The sequence below is a fragment of the Suncus etruscus genome, chromosome 4, assembly GCF_024139225.1.
Source record: "Suncus etruscus isolate mSunEtr1 chromosome 4, mSunEtr1.pri.cur, whole genome shotgun sequence".
Lineage (NCBI taxonomy): Eukaryota > Metazoa > Chordata > Mammalia > Eulipotyphla > Soricidae > Suncus > Suncus etruscus.
In genome coordinates this window covers 105,494,563-105,515,883 of record NC_064851.1, presented here as the reverse complement: position 1 = coordinate 105,515,883, position 21,321 = coordinate 105,494,563, and the positions used below count along the sequence as shown (strand labels likewise).

At 48.0% G+C, this 21,321-nt stretch overlaps 1 protein-coding gene across 1 annotated transcript; it reads right to left on the bottom strand.

The window, feature by feature from the left end:
• Nucleotides 1-211: 211 nt before the first annotated feature.
• On the bottom strand, nt 212-19,916 carry DCTD (dCMP deaminase). Its single transcript, XM_049771438.1, has 5 exons — nt 19,803-19,916; nt 17,871-18,006; nt 4,709-4,825; nt 1,354-1,450; nt 212-394 (listed from the first exon to the last, which is right to left on the bottom strand). The coding sequence occupies exons 1-5, from the start codon at nt 19,908-19,910 to the stop codon at nt 325-327; spliced, it is 528 nt and encodes a 175-aa protein (XP_049627395.1). The 5' UTR covers nt 19,911-19,916; the 3' UTR covers nt 212-324.
• Nucleotides 19,917-21,321: the final 1,405 nt, after the last annotated feature.

Sequence of the window (21,321 nt, the reverse complement as noted above, 5' to 3'; positions counted from 1 at the left end):
AAACTGTCCCCTGACAGTGCTTGGGGAAACACATGGAGAGCTGGGGATCAACCCATGATAACCGTGCATTCACCTGTGCTAGTGCTCTAGCCACTGGGCACCTTGACCAAGTCCCAAACCAACAGTTTAATCAGAGGCAGGTGCCAAGTGGAGGGAGAATGAAGCCCGAAAACCAGGAACTCCCAGCTCTTCGTCTGCCTTCAACGGCCACAGCAGCTCCAAGGAGACAAAGGCAACTCAGAGGAGGTAAAAGATTGATTGTGAAGACTTCCTGGAGGAGGCTCCACCAGCCTTGCTGTGTAGTCTGAAAAGAGATGATGTGGCTCACAGAAGCTTCTGGCTGTTAATGGAATCGAAGTCGATGACGATCTTGCTGCACCTGGGCATGAATTGCCTGTGTGTGCGACATGAGGCAATGGGAAGACATTATCCAGGGAGTAGCTAAGCTGGTCTGTTGACTTTGGCTTAACCCATATTTTCAGGAGGCGCAGAAACTTGCCCAGGACTTGCAAGATAGCTGATCTCTGGAGGAGGCAGTAAAAGAACAGAAAGGTGAACAGAAGTTCTCAGGGGCAGAGAGAGTCCTGGACAGTGGGGTCTGTGACTAGCTGCATCCTCGAATGGTCAGCAAAACCAAAGGTTTCTAATGAGGCAGCTGCATGACATGGCATGAGGCATATATATGTATATTCCCTTGCCTTTTATGCATGGTAAAAAAAAAGATAAAAAAAAAAAAGAAAAGAAAAGAGTAGAAAAAGAGCAGAGGGGGCCACTGAGATGGTATAGCAATTAGGGTCCATGCCTTACATGCACCAGAAAAGTAAATTCTGGCCCACCGAACACATGGAACACATGGTGACCCGCCAACCCAAGCATCAATGGGCAGCTCTGAGGGTCCCTAAGGGTAGAACAGCCCTGAGTTCAAGGGGCAGCACCCACCATTGACAACAACAAAAATCAGTCTAAGCTGAAGAGCTAGTTCAGCTAGTACAGGTAGTAGGACATTTGTCTTGAATGTGGCTGACTCAGGTTCAAACTCTGGTATGGTTCCCTTGAACTCAGTAGGAACAAATCCTGAGCACAGAGTCAGGAGTAAGCCCTGAATACTACTGATTGTGGCCCAAGCCCACACTGCCCCCCCAGATTAATGGTGAGAGTTGGGAGGGAGGGAGGGAGGGAGTGAGTGCATGAGTATATATAAGATCTTAAAGCCATCACGTCTGAGCAGACTAATTTGAAAAAAAAAAAAAAAAGTCAGAGGTCACAAGTGGAAATTAAAGGCAGATTTGACCTGGATCAGACAAAATCAGCATGGGCCTTCCTCACCCCTGCCCCGTGTACCCCATGACTTACCTAAAGGTCACCCCCGCCATGTCAAACATGAGCCTTGCTGCTATGGTTTCCTCACTGTCATGGTACTTATCGGACATAAAAATCACCTCCTTTATCCCTGAAGAGCAAGTGAGAGGGTCTGTTAGGAGTACAGACAGACAGGCAGACGCAGACACACACACACTCACGCCTTTGATAAATTACATCTCCTGCTCACTAGCCAAGCACACACACACACACACACACACACACACACACACACACACACACACACACACCCTTTGATAAATTACATCTCCTGCTCACTAGCCAAGCCCAGTCCTAAAACACGCACATCTCCAGCTTCCTACTGGCACAGCAAGGTTTCCCTGCACTCTGTCCTCTGGTCCACATGATGCCTTTATAAATTAAGGCAAAGCAAAATCTCTGAAGAAAAGAGGTGGAGGGCAGATTCCCTTTTCTACATGAGCTACAGCAGCCCAATGCCACCCTCTGACAGAAACAGTCTAGTTCTGCTACTTAACCTAAACAAAATGCCAAGCCAGCTAATTTGTTTGAGATCTATAAATCCTACACACCTCAATATCTTATACTACTGTCAGCTCAGCTGGACCTCAAGAAATCTGATAGGGGGCCCGGAGAGATAGCACAGCGGTGTTTGCCTTGCAAGCAGCCGATCCAGGACCAAAGGTGTTTGGTTCGAATCCCGGTGTCCCATATGGTCCCTCGTGCCTGCCAGGAGCTATTTCTGAGCAGACAGCCAGGAGTAACCCCTGAGCACCGCCGGGTGTGGCCCAAAAAAAAAACAAAAAAAAAAAAAATCTGATAGGAATGTTCCATAGAAATCTCTCAACAGGGGCCAGAGATAGCATGTGGCCAACCTGAGACAGACCTGGGTTTGATTCCTGGATTCCCATATGGTCCCCAAGCCAGCCAGGAGCGATTTCTGAGAGCAGAGCCAGGAGTAACCCCTGAGCACTCCCGGGTGCGGTCCAAAAACCAAAAGAAAAAAATCTCCCAACCCGTGGAATGAAGGGAGGCAGAGCAATAGCACAAGGGGGAGGAGGGTGTTGCTTTGTCCACAGTGAACCCCGGCATCCTATATGTTCCCCTGTGCCAGCAGTGATTTCTAAGCACAGAGTCAGGAGTAAACCCTTAGCACAACTGGGTGTAGCACAAAAACAAACAAAAACAAAAAAATCTCCCAAACTCAATGAGTCTGAACAGGAACACAGAAGGCTCAGCTAGTACCAATCACAACCAATAAAATCATTGGATTCTGAATTTAGTAAAACTCTGGAGAGATAAAAAGCAATTATTTCAAATTGATCCTTGTTGATCTAAGTTTTGATAATTCCATTTGCCTCTGTGTTACAACAAGCCATATGAATTAAATTTGCTGTGGGTAGTGAACTGAGGATACCCATGAAGGGAAGGTCATACTGGTGTTAGGATCGGTGTCTGAACAGTAATTGCCTGAAACAACTATATTAGGAACAACTTGGTATATCTGCTGTTATGAAAATTTGAAAGACAAACCCCTCTGAAGGAGGCCAGCCTGGATCCTATTAACAAGTTTTCCTGACTTCAGACAATCAAATATATATATATATATATATATATATATTTCCTGCACTCAGGAATCACTCTTAGCAGGCTCGGTGGAACCAACAGGATGCCAGGGATTGAACCCGGGTCAGCCATGTGCAAGGCAAATGCCATTCCTGCTGTGCAATCATTCCAGTTCCAACTGGTAATCAAATTGTCTTTATTCTCAAGGCAACTTTTCTGAAGTCAAGAAGCTAATGGAGGGGCCGGAGAGATAGCATGGAGGTAAGGCGTTTGCCTTTCATGCAGGAGGTCATCGGTTCGAATCCCGGCGCCCCATATGGTCCCCTGTGCCTGCCAGGAGCAATTTCTGAGTCTGGAGCCAGAAATAACCCCTGAGTACTGTCAGGTGTGACCCAAAAACCACAAAAAAAAAAAAAAAAAAAAAAGAAGCTAATGAAATGGGATACATGGAGAGGCAAAAAGTAAGATAAGTTGGGCCCAGAGAGATAGCACAGTGGTGTTTGCCTTGCAAGCAGCCGATCCAGGACCAAAGGTGGTTGGTTCAAATTCCAGTGTCCCATACGGTCCCCCGTGCCTGCCAGGAGCTATTTATGAGCAGACAGCCAGGAGTGACCCCTGAGCACTGCTGGGTGTGCCCCACCCCACCCCCAAAAAAAGTAGGATAAGTTAGGGTGGAGTGATCTGCAAACCAATGAAACTGTGATCCTTTCAGTGCCAGAACTCACAAAGGCTACCCCTCCCTGATGGAGCCCCTAAGAAACTGGCCACCCCAACCTCAGGCTGCTCCTCTGGCCATAGAGGACCTCTCTACCTTCTCTCCCAGGAAAGCTGAATCCTTTGCCCAGTAGCCAGCTGGGGAACCCCACATGGGCGCTAGTGACAAACAGTCCCCTTCAACCACACATCTGGCTAAACCACTCAGTCTTTCCAGTTCAAGCTGTGAGTTTAATGGAGATGGAGGGAAGCAGAGTCGCCACGGTGACAGCTTGGCAAAGGTGAAGTACTTGGAGTACTGGGCACAGATTTAAGGCAGCCAGGCTGCAAGAAAGATGCCAAGGGCTGGCATTTTCAGCATCCCTGATACTGTAATGCCAAGACGACCAGGCACTCCTCTCTGGTCTGCATTAGCTGACAAGGCTGGCTGAGCTCTCAGGTTCATTTCTCAAGTTCCTTCCCATCTCTCCTCACCTCCCCCAGCTCTATCTATGCTATAGATAGAGCAATAGGCTTGTGTCGTAGTGGTTGGGCTGGTTGTGATATTTTGTTATTGTTTCCTTTTTTTTTTTTTTTTTTTTAGCAGCTTGCAGCTAAAGAAGTGGCAAGATAAATCCAAAATATGCTTGGGGCCAGAGCAATAGCACAATGGGTAGTGCCTTGCACGTGGCCAAGCTAGGTTCAATTCCCGGCATCTCATATGGTCTCCTGAGCCTGCCAAGAGCGACCTCTGAGTGCAGAACCAGGAGTAACCCCTGAGCGCTCCCAGGTGGTATGACCCAAAAACCAAAAAAAAAAAAAAAATGAAGACTCATCTCAACAAGTTCAGGGTGTGAAGAATCGAGATCCAGGGCTGAAGAAATAACAGAGCAGGTAGGATGTTTCCCTTGCATGCAGCCAACCTGGGTGCAATCCTCAGAATCCCATAGGGTCCCATGAGCACTGCCAGGAATTATCCCTGAGCACCACTAGATATGACCCAAAATAAATAATAATAATAATAATAGAATTGAGATCTAAGTAAGAACAATTTCAGAAACAGAACCTTGGGGAGGTGGGGATGTTGGAGGGGGAGCCCTTTAGTTCCTACCTGCCTGGATGATGAGCTTTGCACACTCGTTACACGGGAACAAGGCCACGTACATGGAGCAACCCTTGACATCGGCTGAGTTCTTGTTCATGATGGCATTCAGCTCTGCATGACATACTGCAAGAGGCAGGGAGAGAGGGAAGAAGGAGGACAGGGCTCACCAGGCACCCAGAGTGTACTCTCTGTTCCAAACAAATGGTTCAACCAGGGGCGGGAGCAATAGCACAGTGGGGAGGGTGTTTACCTTGCACACAACCAATCAGGAAGGATTCAATCCTCAGCATCCCATAGGGTTCCCCCAAGCACCACAAGTGATTATTAAGCAATGAGCCAGGAGTGACCCCTGAGCACTGCTGGGTGTGGCCCAAAACAAAAAAAGAGGGGGGAAGGGAAAGGACTGCTGAACCTTCAAGGATTGGATAAATTCTAGGAACAGAAGCCAATGCCCACTGTGGGTTGTGTCCCCTGAAATGTCAACACTGTTCTGACCCTGTGGGCACCCAGGGCAGTGAGGAGGGAGCTGAGGTCAAGGTAAAGGTCGTCCACCCAAGCAGAGCAACCCTTAACGCCCTTAAGGGGCCAAACAGTTCCATAAAAGGATCCAACCAGGAGGCCAGAGCACAGTGGGGAGGGCATTTGCCTTGCATGTGGTTGATCAGGGTTTGAGTCCCATCCCATAAAGATCCCCTGAACACTGCCAGGAGTAATTCTTGAGTACAGAGACAGGAATAAGCCCTGGGCAATGCTGGGTATAGATCAAATGAAAAAAATTTTAAACCCAAATAAATAAAAGGGCCCAACCATGTGCTACCATCACACATAGAATGGTTGAGGGCATAATTTTCAGAGCAAGAAAATCAAGAATCAGAAGCAAACATTTCTAGCTCCAGCCACTATCTTCATTCATCTTGTGGCATCCGCCCACAAGGACCCACAGAAACCCTGACAGCCCTAGGGTCTGCCTTGAACAAGACAAACATCTGGGTGGGCGGACAGCACAGTAAGGAAGGCAGTGGCCCAGGTTCAATCCCCACAATCCAGACTGTCCCTCAGCCAGCAGTAAGCTCTGAGCACTGCCAGCCTGTGGCCTATAAGTCCAAAATAAACAATAAAATCAGTAAATCCAGCTCTGCGCTGTTCTCCAACCACCACCACCCCCATACAATGCCATATACCGGCCATGACTTGTGGGTGAACTTTGGTTGGGAACTTTGTGGAGTTCAGCAGGCACACACTGTCAATCCATCCCTGGTTTGGGGGCTTGCATAAGTGGAGGACACAAGGCTGGGAAGGCACCCCAGGGGATGTTGAAGGGTGCCCAGATAGAGGAAGGGTGAGCATGAGGGAGGAAGGGGTCCACCCAGGCCTAGGGGTGCCCAGGAGTGCAGTGAGGCTCAGTGCATGGAACCTGCTAATAAAAGATTCACAACCAGCCATTTTGGAGGGAAAAGCCTTATTTGTAGCATCTGCTGGTTTCTGCAGTGTAAAGACTCCCCCAGGGATAACTAGACTACAAATGTGACTCTGGGCAGTCTGCTCGGGGAGCAGTGGAAAGGCCAGCACCCCCTCTCCACACACCCCTTTAGGTAGAAGCAGGACAGGGTTGTTTTTGCTATAGGTCCAGTCAGGGCTGCAGGGAATCACGCTTAATCTTTGGAGATCTTAGGGACCCGCTTCTCCCTACTTCAATTTATCACCCAATCCCACCCCCCTGCCTTTCTGGGAATCTCCCAGAGTTCAATCCTGCCTTTGTTTCTTTGGTTTGGGGCCACATCTGGGGATGCTCAGAGATCACTCCTGACAGGCTCTGGGGGCCATATAGGCTGCAGGGGGATTGAACTCGGGTCAGCCCTGTGCAAGGGAGATGCCCTCCTTGCTATGCTATGGCTCCGATGCCAACTTTAGGACAGCTTGGTTTGAGTCAAGCCCCAGTGGGGGTCCTGCAGGCTCCTGGGCTGATTCTCCTGTCACCTGTCTCCTTCTATTCTCCTGCCTAAACCCCTCACTACTTTTTCCCACATCCATATTGTCCTCACATGTCACTGGTGACCTGGGTCACTTCACCTGCTTTGTCTTGACCCAGAGGTTAACCAGGAGCTGTCTACAAGGACCCTCTCCTCCATTCTCTCTCTCTCTCTCTCTCTCTCTCTCTCTCTCTCTCTCAATTGATGTTTGCAACAAATGCTCCCCTTATATTTACCCCCCATCCTCCCCCCCATCAGCACCCACCACCAGGTATAGTCCCAAAACCCAGAAAAAAGTATGAGATTCTCGAAATCAGAGAATCAGATAGTATTGGGGAAAGCTGCCTTGCATGCACTGAGCATGCACTGCATGCCTACCCCCTCCAAGGGTAACCCCTGAGCAGAGCTAGAAGTCCTGAGTACCCCCTGAATGTGGCCCCAAACCCCTAAAACATCACAAACCAAAGACACTGCTCAGCACGTTTTATTTCAATGCCACCCAAGTTAGGATTCCTTTGCACAAGGGAGGGAAAAACAAAACCAGCCAACGAGGCTGACATTGAAGAGTCTGGCTTCCCTTCTCAACCCAAATGCAAACTGAACAGCGTTCTAAGTCAAGTAAGGCTGTCACTGCAGAAGTTTCCAGAGCGACAGCACATCGGGGAGGGCATCTGCCTTTCACACGGCTCTGCCGGGTTCAATCTCTGGCCTCCCATAGGGTCCCCTGAACCTGCCAAGAGTGATTTCTAAGCACAGAGCCAGGAGTATGCCCTGAGCAGCGCCGGGTGTAAGCCAAGAACAAAATTAAAAAAAAAAAAAAGAGTGAAACAGTCACACTTGGTTATCCTGCCCAATGAGCCACCCTGACTGTGGCATCCATCATGGGGGGGATGCGGCAGAAAACCTGACTAGAGTCCCCATGTCCCCCTAGAGCGAGAACAGAGAGGTTCCCCTGCCCTCCCCTGGCCTTCAGCATCTTTCCAGCTCAGCCCGCATTCAGGACACCCCATGGATTCACTCACCAAAGGGCTTCTCCTCTGTAGCTGCTCCAAGTCTGTTCTGTTCATCAATGAACTTGAGCACAGCCCATCTCTGCACCCTAGCATAAGCCAATCGATGTCTTCGAAGCCTGGGATTGTGGGATCCCATATTGCCCTCCCACAGCCCCTTTCTGCTGAAATGTGAACCCAGCTCTGTCCTCTTAGACTGGAGGCACTGGAAGAGGGAGGAACAAAGCCTGCTTCTCTCAATTCCTGAGCCACATACTCTGTCTTACTGTCTCTCTTTGTCTCTGTCTGTCTGTCTGTTTGTCTCTCTCTCTCTCTCTCTCTCTCTCTCTCTCACACACACACACACACACACACACACACACACCCATCGCTACCAACCAACCCCCCCATCTAGTTTTGTAGTATAAGCTCGGAAGACTGGGCTGGAGATATAGCACAGTGGTAGCTCACAGCTGATCCAGGACGGACCTTGATTCAAATCCCGGCATCCCATTTGGTCCCCCAAGCCTGCCAGGAGCGATTTCTGAGCAGAGCAGGAGTTAACCCCTAAGAACCGCTGGGTGTGACAAAAACAAAACAAAACAAAACAAAAAAACTTGGAAGACTATTGAAACTCCCAGGCAGAGATCCATAGCACTCATCAAAGGCAGACAAGGCTCTGTTCATCTATCCTTAGTATGCTAGAATTGGGGTCAAAGAAACAGAATAGCAGGGAGAGCACTTGCCTTGCTTGTGCTTAACCCATATTCAATACACAGCCTCAATTAAGGTGCCCTAAGTGCTACCAGGAGTGATGTCTGAGTACAGAGCAAGGCATAACCCTTGCATACACTGGGTATGGTATCCAAAAAAAAAACCTAACCCTGAATCTGAGTATTAAAATACACAAAGGACCAAGAGATAGGACAGCAGGTAGGACACTATATATATAGTCATTATGTCATATATATAAATATAATATATATAGCTCCCTAATATATGTGTGGTCCCCTGAGCTTGCCAGGAATGGTTCCTAAACAGAGCTAGGAGTAACCTCTGAGCACCACTGGGTGTGGCCCCAAATCCAAAACCAAAGACACAAGGAAAATGAGATAAATTCATAATGAAACATTAATTTCTGAAGAAATTCTATAAGGTGCTAGATATTACAATTAGTGTTTATAAGCAATACAACTGAAAGTAAACTATACTTCTATGGAGCTGCTTAACTTTCAGTGGGGAGAAGTGTGGGCCAGAAGCTCCTGTGTGACCCCATTTAATTTGAATCACCACCCAAAGAGACTCAAGATTGTTCCTTGACGCTTAGAAATAATCGTCTTAATTTTGTTCCTGTAAACTCACTTGCAGATTTTCCCTGGATTAGATTCATTATTTCAGACAAAAAGTCCCTAATGAGAAGCACTGTCAGGCCCCTGCAATCAGCTGACCAGAGCAACGGGTGGGGGTGGGGGAAGGGTGTGAAGTTCTAAAGGAAATTACAATTCTGCAGCAAAAGAAATAACAAGTCATCAGATCTGAGGATTTGCCTCCCAAACCAGGGGGCATTTCCATTCCATTCCATTCCAACCGGCTGGGGGAACAAATTTGATCTTAATTACTAAGACGCTCTTACAAGTTGTGAGGAAGTCACAGCTTAAGAAGGAATCAGCCTTCGGACTTCTTGATAAATTAGTTTCTCCGGACTAACCTTTTGGATGCCAAAGAAATATATCACACGTGTGGCAGTCAAGAAAATGTCAGTGTAGGAGGGGGGTAAGGTAAACGACTAAGTAATCACGAACATGACATCTCTGCATGCTTAACAATATGCTAAGTCCGAACAAAATAAAGATTAAATTTAAATATAAAATGGAAAGAAGCACTGCCGCCACACACTGGCAAGACTGCTGCAAGGTGCCATGCTGAACTCTCGCCTTAATTAATGTCTGCATTTATGATATCCTTGTTAAAAGTATTCATGAAGTGAGTTTCTGCCAGATGCTTGGAGGTGGCAGGACTGGGGAGGGTTGGGGGGGGGGCTCGTTACCCACCCAACTGGAGACATCAGCACGTCAGTCCCACCCAGAATGAATTCTGGGCTGATCCTGGCTTCTAGGAGAGATTGAGAAGCCAAAACCACTAGCAAGAATATGGTAGCAAAGGCATGTACTTATGTTGAGCTCCAATGCATCTCTGTCCATTACTCAAGCCTCATTCCCTCTTCAGTTCATTGGTAGTGTCCTACTGCTCAACCTCCACTGGTTGAGTCCCTTTATGCTCCAATTCCCGCTGGCTGCGATGAAGATGTGTGGGAGGGGCCAATGAATCCTGTCAATATCAACAATTTGATCTCCTGAATAGAGATTCTTGTTCTTAAACTTTACTTATTTATTGATTGGTTGGTTGGTTTTTGGGCCACACCCAGTGGCACTCAGGAGTTACTCCTGGCTCTGCACTCAGAAATCCCCCCTGGCAGACTGGGGGACCATATGGGATCCCAGTAATTAAAGAGGGTCCCTCCCAGGTTGGCCGCAAGCAAGGCAAAATGTCTTACTGTCTCTCAGCCCCTGAATGAATTCTTTTTTTTTTTTTTTTTTTTTTTTTTGGGCCACACCCAGCGATGCTCAGGGGTTACTCCTGGCTGTCTGCTCAGAAATAGCTCCTGGCAGGCACGGGGGACCATATGGGACACCGGGATTCGAACCAACCACCTTTGGTCCTGGATTGGCTGCTTGCAAGGCAAACGCTGCTGTGCTATCCTCTCCGGGCCCTGAATGGAGATTCTTTTTTTTTTTTTTTTTTTTTTTTTTTTTTTGGTTTTTGGGTCACACCCGGCTGTGCTCAGGAGTTACTCCTGGCTGTCTGCTCAGAAATAGCTCCTGGCAGGCACGGGGGACCATATGGGACACCGGGATTCGAACCAACTACCTTTGGTCCTGGATGGGCTGCTTGCAAGGCAAACACCGCTGTGCTATCTCTCCGGGCCCTGAATGGAGATTCTTAATACTACTCCAACCCTCTATTCCAAACATGGCTTCACATCATCAAAGTTAAGTAGCAACAACAACCCAACCGTGAGTGATATCTGCATTACACTAGAGAACTTTCCCTCTGTTGGATAGAAATTGGTATTTTGCTTAAGTGTACTTCACGCTAATTAATTTCACAAAGAGCAACGAACGAAAAATGTCAGCTGAATATTTGATCTGGGGTTTAGCGACCCGCCTCCCTCATAAAAATTAAAATCTACCCGCATTTTCTTTGATTTAATACGATACATAAGACTCATCTGCTACTTCCCAGCTTTTGAACTGTCATTCAGGTGAAACGTTGTCACCTAAAACATCGACTTCTTCCTCTTGTTACTGACATCCTACTATCTTTTGCATGTTTCATGGAATGGATGAGATAAAAAGCAGTTTCTTTGGCAAGGGGGAATGTTCATCCTCATTAATATGTGATCATGAAGCTGTGATCCCACTGCGGGAAGAAGAGAAACACCCTTACAAGAGCCTCTCCTGAGACCTGGCCCTGGAAAAGCGCCATTTTCCTATTATGTTACAAATATCTTGGTTTCCCTGCTTCCCACCAAGTGCCAATCAAAATGCAAGACTTCTCAACAAGCAGAGTGAAAAAAATCAACATCATAGGAGCAATTGGTAAACTCAGACCCTTCAGTTCCTAGTTACCAAGCGGTTAGGTTACTGGTCACTGCACAAAAGCCAACACCAAAGCGTTGGCAAGGTGGGGGGAAGGGAAGGTGGTCCCTGCATCATCATAAATGCATAAATCATAAATGCATACCCCTCTGAGTATGGGATCACAGTAGTCACTGGGTCTTTGTGTCCCCACAACTGAAAGGATGAGCAGGCTAAGACACAGGAACAGAGAATCCTCAGGTACTAAGGTTAATGTGAGGGTCCAAGCATGTTCCCCAGAATAGATAAGTATCAGGCCGAATGCAGGACAAACTCCTTCCAAATATATGGTAGTGATGTTTCCTAAAGCACAGCTGAACGTAAAATCACTGATAGCCCAGAGCTCTGATGTCACCAGGAATGGTTTCACTTAAAAGAGTGACAGGTACCAAAAAAAAAAAAAAAAAAAGAGTGACAGGGTCAGATCGATATCACAGCAGGGAGGACGTTTGCCTTAGATGCAGCCAATCCAGGTTTGATCCCCAGCAGCCAATATAGTATACCTAGCCTGCCAGGTTCAGTCCCTGGCATCCCATATGGTCCCCTGAGCCTGCCAAGAGTGATTTCTGAGCGCAGAGCCAGGAATAACCCCTGAGCACCACTGGGCTTGGCCAAAAAGACACAAAACAAAATAAAACAAAAAAATAGAAGAGGAAGAAGAATATCAGTTCTTGGCCCCTAGAGTATAATGAAAACAAGGAAAGAAACTGAGTGGAAGAGGAGAAAGACAAATGTGAAATAATGGTAGACAGGAGCCAAGAAGACTCAGGTATATTGGTGAGGTTAAGAAAGGACAGAACAGGGCCCGGAGAGATAGCACAGCGGTGTTTGCCTTGCAAGCAGCTGATCCAGGACCAAAGGTGGTTGGTTCAAATCCCGGTGTCCCATATGGTCCCCCGTGCCTGCCAGGAGCTATTTCTGAGTAGACAGCCAGGAGTAACCCCTGAGCATCGCCGGTGTGGCCCAAAAACCAAAAAAAAAAAAAAAGAAAGGACAGAACAGGGCCGGGTGGTGGCTCTAAAGGTAAGGTGCCTGCCTTCCCTGCGCTAGCCTTGGACGGACCGTGGTTCGATCCCCCAGTGTCCAATATGGGCCCCCAAGCCAGGAGCAACTTCTGAGCGCATAGCCAGGAGTAACCCCTGAGCGTTACCGGGTGTGGCCCAAAAACCAAAAAAAAATAAAAAAGAAAAAAAAGAAAGGACAGAACTAAATATCCAAGCCACAGAATCAACAACAATGAAATCACGAGACCCAAACTTTTAACAACCAGAGTTAAAAAGGCCTGTAATAATGGGATGTAATAAGGGATGAACTCTGGGAACACGAGGGGAAGGAGCTCACACTGGTGGTGGGGTTGATGCTGAAACATTATACGTCTAAAACCCAACTATGAATAATTTTGTAAATCACAATTATTTAAATTTTAAAAAATATAGTTTTTGTTTGTTTGGGGGCCACACCAAGCTGTACTGAGGGGTTAGTCCTGGTTCTGTGCTCACAAATCATACCTGGCAGGCTCAGGGGACCATATGGGATGGCAGCGACCGAACTTGGGTCCATCTCCAGTCAGCCATGTGCAAGGCAAATGCGCTAACGCTGTGCTATCACTCAGACCCTAAAATAAAAATGTTTTTTGGTTTTTGGGTCACACCTGGCGGTGTTTAGGGGTTACTCTTAGCTCTGCATTCAAAAATTGCTCCTGGCAGGCTCAGGGACCATATGGGATGCCGGGGATCAAACCAAAGTCTGTCCGGGGTTGTAAGCGTGCAAGGCAAATGCCCTGCAGCTGTGCTATCTCTCCGGCCCCCTAAAAAATATTTTTAATAACTAAAATGAAAATTAAAAAGAGTGGTAAAAGCAAACACAAGGGTCAATGACAATGTGAAGGAAAGCATCACACAGGTACTGCTGGTGTGAGGGCACAATGAGACAACCGTTTCTGGAAAACATGATGGAGCTTCCTTGATAAGCTCAAGGCACGAGCTAAAGAGGTAGTACAGGGGTTTAAGTACTTGCCTTGTATGCAAGCCAACCCCCAGTGACCTCAATTCAATTCCTGGTGACCCTTGGCTCCCCAGTATTGTACTTGAACAAAAAAAAAAAAAACCCAGCTACAACATCCCCAAAGAAGCTACAGACAGAACCAGAGAGAGTTCTATAGGCTGAATATATGACTTGAATGCCAGAAATCTGGGTTAGAACCCAGTACTACATATCTTCTAAACAGAAAATTAGCAGAAGCAAACTGGTGAGCCCGGAGTGACCCCAAACACTGCTGGGTGTGGTGAAAAAGAAAACAGAGGGATCAGAGCAATAGTACAGTTGGGAATATCTTTGCCTAGCATCTGGCCAACTCCAATTCATGTTGCCAACCCAGGTTCAATCCCCAACATTCCTGTGGTCCCCCAAACACCAACAGGAGTGATTCCTTAATACAGAGCAGAAGTAAGCCCTACGCATTGCCAGGATGTCCCCCAGCAAAAATAAATAAATAAATAAATAAATAAATAAATAAATAAATAAATTAAATAAATAAAATGAATTAATAAAAACCAAGGGACTGGAGCAATAGTAACAGCAAGTTGAATGTTTTCCTTGCACATGACCGACCTAGCTTCAATCTCCAGCATCCCATATGGTACCCTCAAACATCAAGAAATCCCTAAGTACAAAACCAGAAATAACCCAATTATTGTGATATGTGCCCCCCAATAGAAAAAAAAAAGCCATCAAGAGATAGAGCGATAGGGGGCTGAAGAGATAGCACAGTGGTAGGGTATGGACCTGGGTTGGATGGTTGGATTCCGGGCATCCCATATGGTCCCCTGAGCCTGCCAGGAGTGATATCTAAGTGTAGAGCCAACAGTAACTCAAGCACTGCTGGGTGTGGCCCAAAAAAACCAATAAAACTAAACTAAAATGAGGGTCTGAGTAATAGCACAGCAGTAGGGCGTTTGCCTTGCACTCTGTCAACCCAGAACAGACCCAGGTTCGATCCCCGGCATCCCACATGGTCTTTCAAGCTTGCCAGGAGTGATTTCTGAGTGCAGCACCAGAAGCAATCCCAGAACACTGCTGGGAGTGGCCCAAAAACAAACAAAAGACCAAAGAGATAGCGCAATAAAGAGGGCACTTGCTTTGCATGTAGCTGACCTGGGTTGGATCCCTAGCACCCCACAGAGTCCCCCCTCCTCCAAGCTTATCAGGAGTGACTCCTGAGCATAACTGAATGTGGCCCAAAGACCACACAAAAAGAGGTTCCTGATGCATATAAAGAATGAAGAATCGCTGGTCTGGAATTGAGGTGGGTTTTTTTTTGTTTGTTTATTTTTGTTTTGTTTTGTTTTTTTATATATGGGCTACACCCATGATGCTCAGGGGTTACTCCTGGCTCTGTGCTCAGAAATCAACTGTTCCTGGCAAACTCGAAGGACTATATGGGATGCTGGGTTTTGAACCATCGCCTGTCCTGGATCGGCTGACTGCAAGGCATGAATTAAATCTTTTTCTTTTTTTCTTTTTTTTTTTTTGGTTTTTGGGCCACACACACAGTGACACTCAGGGCTTATTCCTGGCTATGCACTCAGAAATCGCTCCTGGCTTGGGGGGACCATATTGAGACCCTGGGGGATCAAACCGCAGTCCGTCCTCGGTTAGCCACAAGCAAGGCAAATGCCCTATCACTTGCACCATCACTCCAGCCCCAGAATTAAAAATTTTAAGCCTTAGATCACAAGTGGAAAAACCTAGCCTTTTAGCCAATGATCACATTTGTCCTCTATCTCAGCCTACCTCCCCCTCCCCAGCTACTTTTCTCTTTTCCAAATCCCCTCCTATAGTACGCCCCCCATCAATCAGGCAGGACTAAGGGTCCAGTTAGATCCAGGATGGTCATGAGAGTCTGGGCCCATTTCTGTGAGGTTTACGATGGCAGGAATACTAAGTGCCTTTTAAAAACCATTTAATACCTTCTACGACTTTTATGGTACATTACATTATAAGCCGACTCTCATGAAAGAAAATTGTCTACATTCTAACACAGCGACATGTAAAATGAATAATTGATAAGAAGAGAGCTTTGAAAACTGAGAGCTATCGTATGCATGGTCAAAAAAAAAAAACTTTCGGAGGCAGATAACCAGCATCCAGAAACTCAGCCATGATTCTATTGTTAAAAAAAAAAAAACAGCTGGGCCCGGAGAGATAGCACAGCCATGTTTGCCTTGAAAGCAGCCGATCCAGGACCTCAGGTGGTTGGTTCGAATCCCGGTGTCCCGTATGGTCCCCTGTGCCTGCCAGGAGCTATTTCTGAGCAGACAGCCAGGAGTAACCCCTGAGCACCGCCAGGTGTGGCCCAAAAACCAAAACCAAAAACAAACAAACAAACAAAAACAGCTGGGGACACAGGACAGTGGCGCAGGCGGTAGGGCATTTGCCTCGAACACGCTAACCTAGGACGAACCACAGCTTGATTCCCCGGCATCCCATATGGTCTCCCAAGCCAGGAGCGATTTCTGAGCGTAGATCCAGGAGTAACCCATGAGCATCACCGGGTGTGCCCCCCTCGGAAAAAAAAAAGCAAAAGTAAAAAAATCTGGGGCTGGAGCGATAGCACAGCAGTAGAGCATTTGTTTGCCTTGCACATGGCTAACCTAGAACAGGTTCAATTCCCAGCAATCCATATGGTCTCCTGAGCCTGCCAGGAGCAATTTCTGAGCACAGAGCCAGATGTAACCCCTGAGCACCATCAGGTATAGCCCCCAAACAAAACAAAGCAAAGAAGCTTCTTCGGTGTCTCAGAGATAGTACACATCCTATTTTGTATGCAGCTGAGGTTTAATCCCCAGCACCCCAAATAGAGGGAGGGAGGGAAGGAGGGAGGGAGGGAGGGAGGAGAGGGAGGAGGGAGGGAGGAAGGAAGGAAGGAAGGAAGGAAGGAAGGAAGGAAGGAAGGAAGGAAGGAAGGAAGGAAGGAAGGAAGGAAGGAAGGAAGGAAGGAAGGAAGGAAGGAAGGAGGGAAGGAAGGAGGGAAGGAAGGCAGGCAGGCAGGCAGGCTAGTTTAAAGCTAGAGATTATACAGTGGGTAAAATGCAAGCATTGCTCACAGCTGACCCAGGTTCGATCCCCAGCAACCCATATAGTGGCCCCAGCAGGAGTGATTCCTGAGTACAGATCCAAGGGGAAACCTTCAGCATCACCAGGTATGGCCCAAACATGGGGGAAGAAGGGGGAGGGAAAGAGGAGTGGGTGGGGAGGGGGAGAAAGAGAAAGAGAGAGAGAGAGAGAGAGAGAGAGAGAGAGAGAGAGAGAGAGAGAGAGAGAGAGAGAGAGAGAGAGGTTTTTCCTGTGAGTCTGCACCCTACTTTACCTTTACTCACTTGGACAGGAACTAATTGCTTCTCACTGTGGCCGATCCAGAGAGATCTCGGCCCTCAACTGGTCAGAACCCAGCACGGCCAGGTCTTGGGAAATCTAGGAGAGGCTGGGCCCTCCCTGGCGCCCCCCTCAAGAGCATCTCATGGGAGCTCCAGGTCCAAGTCAAGTGACTGATTGTGGGTTTGGGAACTGAAACCCTGCAGTGGTCAAGGGGCTACTCTGGGGCGTGCCAGAGATTGAACCCGGGCTCCATCACACAGTCTGAGCTTAGGCACCTCCCAGGGGTTGTTTTACTTTCCAGGAAAAACCAGGAGCTGGGACAGAGCTCAAAGGGAACCCTGAGCTGAAAGCTGCCTTGACTTACGTGATCCCAAAATCACAGGACTCCATAGAGATAGGAAAATGGCTTAACAGGTCAGAGTGAAAGCACAGCAGTAGGCCATTTGCCTTGCACATGGCTGACCTGGGACAGACCCAGATTCAATCCTGGTATCCCGTAAGTAGCCCCAGAGCACACTAAGTGAGGCCCAAAAACAAACAAACAAAAAATAAAAACATTCTACACAGCCAACATGTGGGTTTTACACAGATAACTCAGGGACCAGCTTCTGAGCTATGAGAAATTTGGGGTGCCCCAAACATGGGGGCCTGCAGCTTCTGTGAGAGTTCTAGCTCGTTCCTCTTGGAGAATAGCTAAGGCCAACTTTCTTTTCTTACTTTGGTTTGTTTTAGGGCCATACCTAGTAGCACTTAGGGGTTACTCCTGGCTCTGTGCCCAGAAATCACATTCCTGGCAGGCTTGGGAACCCTATGGAATGATGGGGATCAAACCCGGGTTGGCCATGTACAAGGCAAACCCCCACCCTGCTGTGGTATAGCTCCAGCCCCTCCTTTCTGACTTTGTATGGGCCACACCCAGTGGTGCTTAGGGCCTCCCACATGCAAAGCATTGCACAATCTCTTGTGCTCTCTCAGCCCAAATATTTCCAGCGGACAGAGTGGCTGAGTGAACCCCACTTCCTACAGCCCTTCCCTGGAACTTTACAACAGAGATTTCTCCAGCTCTCCAAGTGGAGGCACCAGCCATCTCCAGCTACACTGTCTAGCCTGGGACCCTGGCTGGGGTTGGCACTACCATAGGGATACTTGGTGTCCAGCTTGCTCTCTGCTGTTCTCCTCCATGGCAGAGCATCGTCACTGCAGCCGTTGGGCATGCCATTGTACCCGATACCCACAATCTTGTTCTCGGCATTCACGATGCAGGCGCCCACCTGCAGGGAAGGAAATGGGTGTGGGGATACTGCTGGAGTGGCTCTGTTCAGCAGGACAGGCAGTAGCATCCTTAGCACAAAAGCCAAGAAGTGGAAACCATCCAGGTGCACAACTACGAATGAAAGGAGCAAGACGCTGTGGTCCATGTACACAACAGAAGACCCTAAGAGCTTAAAACCGTGCGATTTCAACCCCATGAGCGGACCAAGATGTTCTCGTGCGAGTGAAGACGGTCTGGAGGAAAAGGGGACCCTGCAAAGTGATCTCTCAGGTGTGGACTTAAAACCACACAGCAAGGAAGCAGCAGAGGGTTAAAGACAGCTGCTGATCCACACAGTTGTGTGTAGATGGAGAAGGGGTTGGGATGGAGGGGCATGGGGGGTCCCTGGGAGAGGAAGGTGGGTGTTCAAGGTGATGAAAATGGTATTGGAATTCCTTTTTTTTTGAATTTTTGGGTCACATCCGGCAGCGCTCAGGGGTCACTCCTGGCTCTATGCTCAGAAATCGCCCCTGGCAGGCACGGGGACCATATGGGATGCCAGGATTCCACCGTCCTTTGCATGAAAGGCAAACGTCTGGGGCTGGAATGGTGTATTAAGGGGAAAGACGTCTGCCTTGTCAGCACTAGCTTAGGAAAGACCCAGACTGCAGTTCGACACACCCCACCCCACCCCACCCCGCTACCCATATGGTCTCCCCAGCCAGGAGCGATTTCAGAGCACAGAGCTAGGAGTAACCCCTGAGCATCACTGGGTGTGGCCCAAAAACCAAAAAAAAAAAAAAGGAAAGGCAAACACCTTACCTCCATGCTATCTCTCCAGCCCTGGTATTGGAATTCTGAGCATGAAAATCTATTGTTCGCATAATCTCAAACAATTAAAAAAAAAAAACATCAATATAGTAGTAGTAGCATCATTTTTATTAAGGGGCTGCAGCTTGGGGTACTCTGTCTCCCCACTGTTCCTGGGGCATTTCCAATCATCCATGGGTACCACCTCACACTAGACACAGAGAACAAGTATCTGGCATTAGGAAGCCAGAAAGATAGTTCAAAGGGGAGGGTGCTTGCCTTGTGTGTGGCAGACTCACTTTTTTTTTTTTTTTTTTTTTTTTTTTTTGTTTTTGGGCCACACCTGGCGGTGCTCAGGGGTTACTCCTGGCTGTCTGCTCAGAAATAGCTCCTGGCAGGCACAGGGACCATATGGGACACTGGGATTCGAACCAACCCCCTTGGTCCTGGATTGGCTGCTTGCAAGGCAAACACCGCTGTGCTATCTCTCCAGGCCCGGCAGACCCACATTTGATCCCTGGCACACCTCGAGTTCCACCAGGAGTGATTGATTCCTGAGCACAGAGCTAGGAGTTATCCCTGAGTACGGCCGGGTATGGCCCCAAAATAAACCCAAAAAAAGGGGCTGGAGAGATGCTTGGGGTTAAAGCACTTGCCTCGCATGTGGTCAACCCTGGTTCGATCCCCTGAGCTCCACCAGGACTGATTCCTATGCTCAGAACCAGGAGTAAACCCTGAGCATTGCCGACTACAGCCACACCTATCTACCCACCACCACTACTACCAAACTGACAAAGAAAAAATGCTAGTCAGTGGATCCATGGCAGTGAGTGTTGAAAAGCCATAGAACCTGAGGGAATGAATTCCCCAGGCTCGAATGAGAGAATTAAATTTATACCAACTCAGAAGCTGCCTGCCACCTCCTATCCCCTCCTTTTGTGACTGGTTGGGAGATGGTGAACTCTGGGAGTACAATCACCCTGTGTCCCCCTTTTAAAAATTCACCTGCGAATTGGGGTCTTTGCTTCTTTGAGCCGACAAGAAGGCCACAGCCATGAAATATTCCGGCCATTCCAGATAACCATCACGCTTCTTGCAGAGAACGTCACTCATGGTGCAAGACCTAGGGAAAAATCATTGTAACCAACAAACACAGTTGAGAAAGATATCTTGAAGGGCCAGAGAAGTGGTACAGTGGTTAAGACTCTTATTTGCATGAGGCAGGCCCCACTTCAGTACTTAGAGCCACATGGTCCCACCAGACCTAAAAACCAACCCTAAATTGAGAGTACCCTCCCCACACCCTCACCCAGTTCCACCAGAAGTGATCCCAAAGCACAGAGCTGGAGCACTACTGGGTATGGCCCAATTTAAAAAAAAAAAAAAAAAAAAAAAAAAAAACCCACACACACCCCAAGAAAACTGTTATATGCACTTATTTCAGAAGTTTGGAGCCAGGAGGGCAACTGCATCTTCACACATAGTTTTTGTTTGTTTGTATGTTTTGGGGCCACACCCAGTTTTGCTCAGGGGTTACTCCTGGTTATGAGCTCAGAAATCGCTCCTGGCTTAGGGGATGACAGGGGAAGGAATCATGGTTCAGCCCTAAGTTAGGGCGTGCAAGGCAGACGCCCTACGGTTGTGCCACCGCTCTGGCCTACAAATATTATCTGTACTCCCTGATCCTTCTTACTCAGGTAGCTTTTATTTTATTTATTTATTTATTTATTTTGGTTTTTGGGCCACACCCGTTTGACGCTCAGGGGTTACTCCTGGCTATGCGCTCAGAATTCGCCCCTGGCTTGGGGGGACCATATGGGACGCCGGGGGATCGAACCGCGGTCCATCCTACGTTAGCACTTGCAAGGCAGACACCTTACCTCTAGCGCAACCTTCCTGGTCCCCTCAGGTAGCTTTTAAAGTTCCCTCAGCCACCAGCTACAGAAATTGCTTTCAGCTGTCAACTCTTCTCCCTCAGAGAAGGGAGAGTGTCAAAGGAGAGAGAGGAGCATACAATGATTGTCTAAGAAAGAAAGACACTCCACATCATGTGAAAGATTCTAGACTCCCTGGCTTCTGCCTCTTCAAGGGGATGGAAAGGCCCCATCTTAGAAGCACCAGGATTAGGGGGTGCCCTGATTTTGTAATGGCCCATGCCAGCTGGGCCAACTCTGTAGGATTCAGATGCTGCGGCTCCCTTTCATTCCAGTTTCCCCAGCGGAGCAGAGGTTAGGGGTTCTGTTTGGTTTGGTTTTGGTTGTTGGTTCTGGGGTCTCCATGGGCGTGCTCCAAGCTTACTCCTGGCTCTGAGTTCAAGGATCACTCCTCACAGACTGGGTGAGGAGGCATAGATGGCTCTAGGCATTGCACCTGGGTCAGCAGTGTGCAAGGCAAGGATTTTACTATCTCAATGGTACTATCTTTCCAGCCAGAAGTTAAGAGATTCTGAGGAATGATAGCACAGCAGTAGTACAGCGTTTGCCTTGCACGCAGCCGAACCAGGACGAAAGGTGGTTCGAATCCC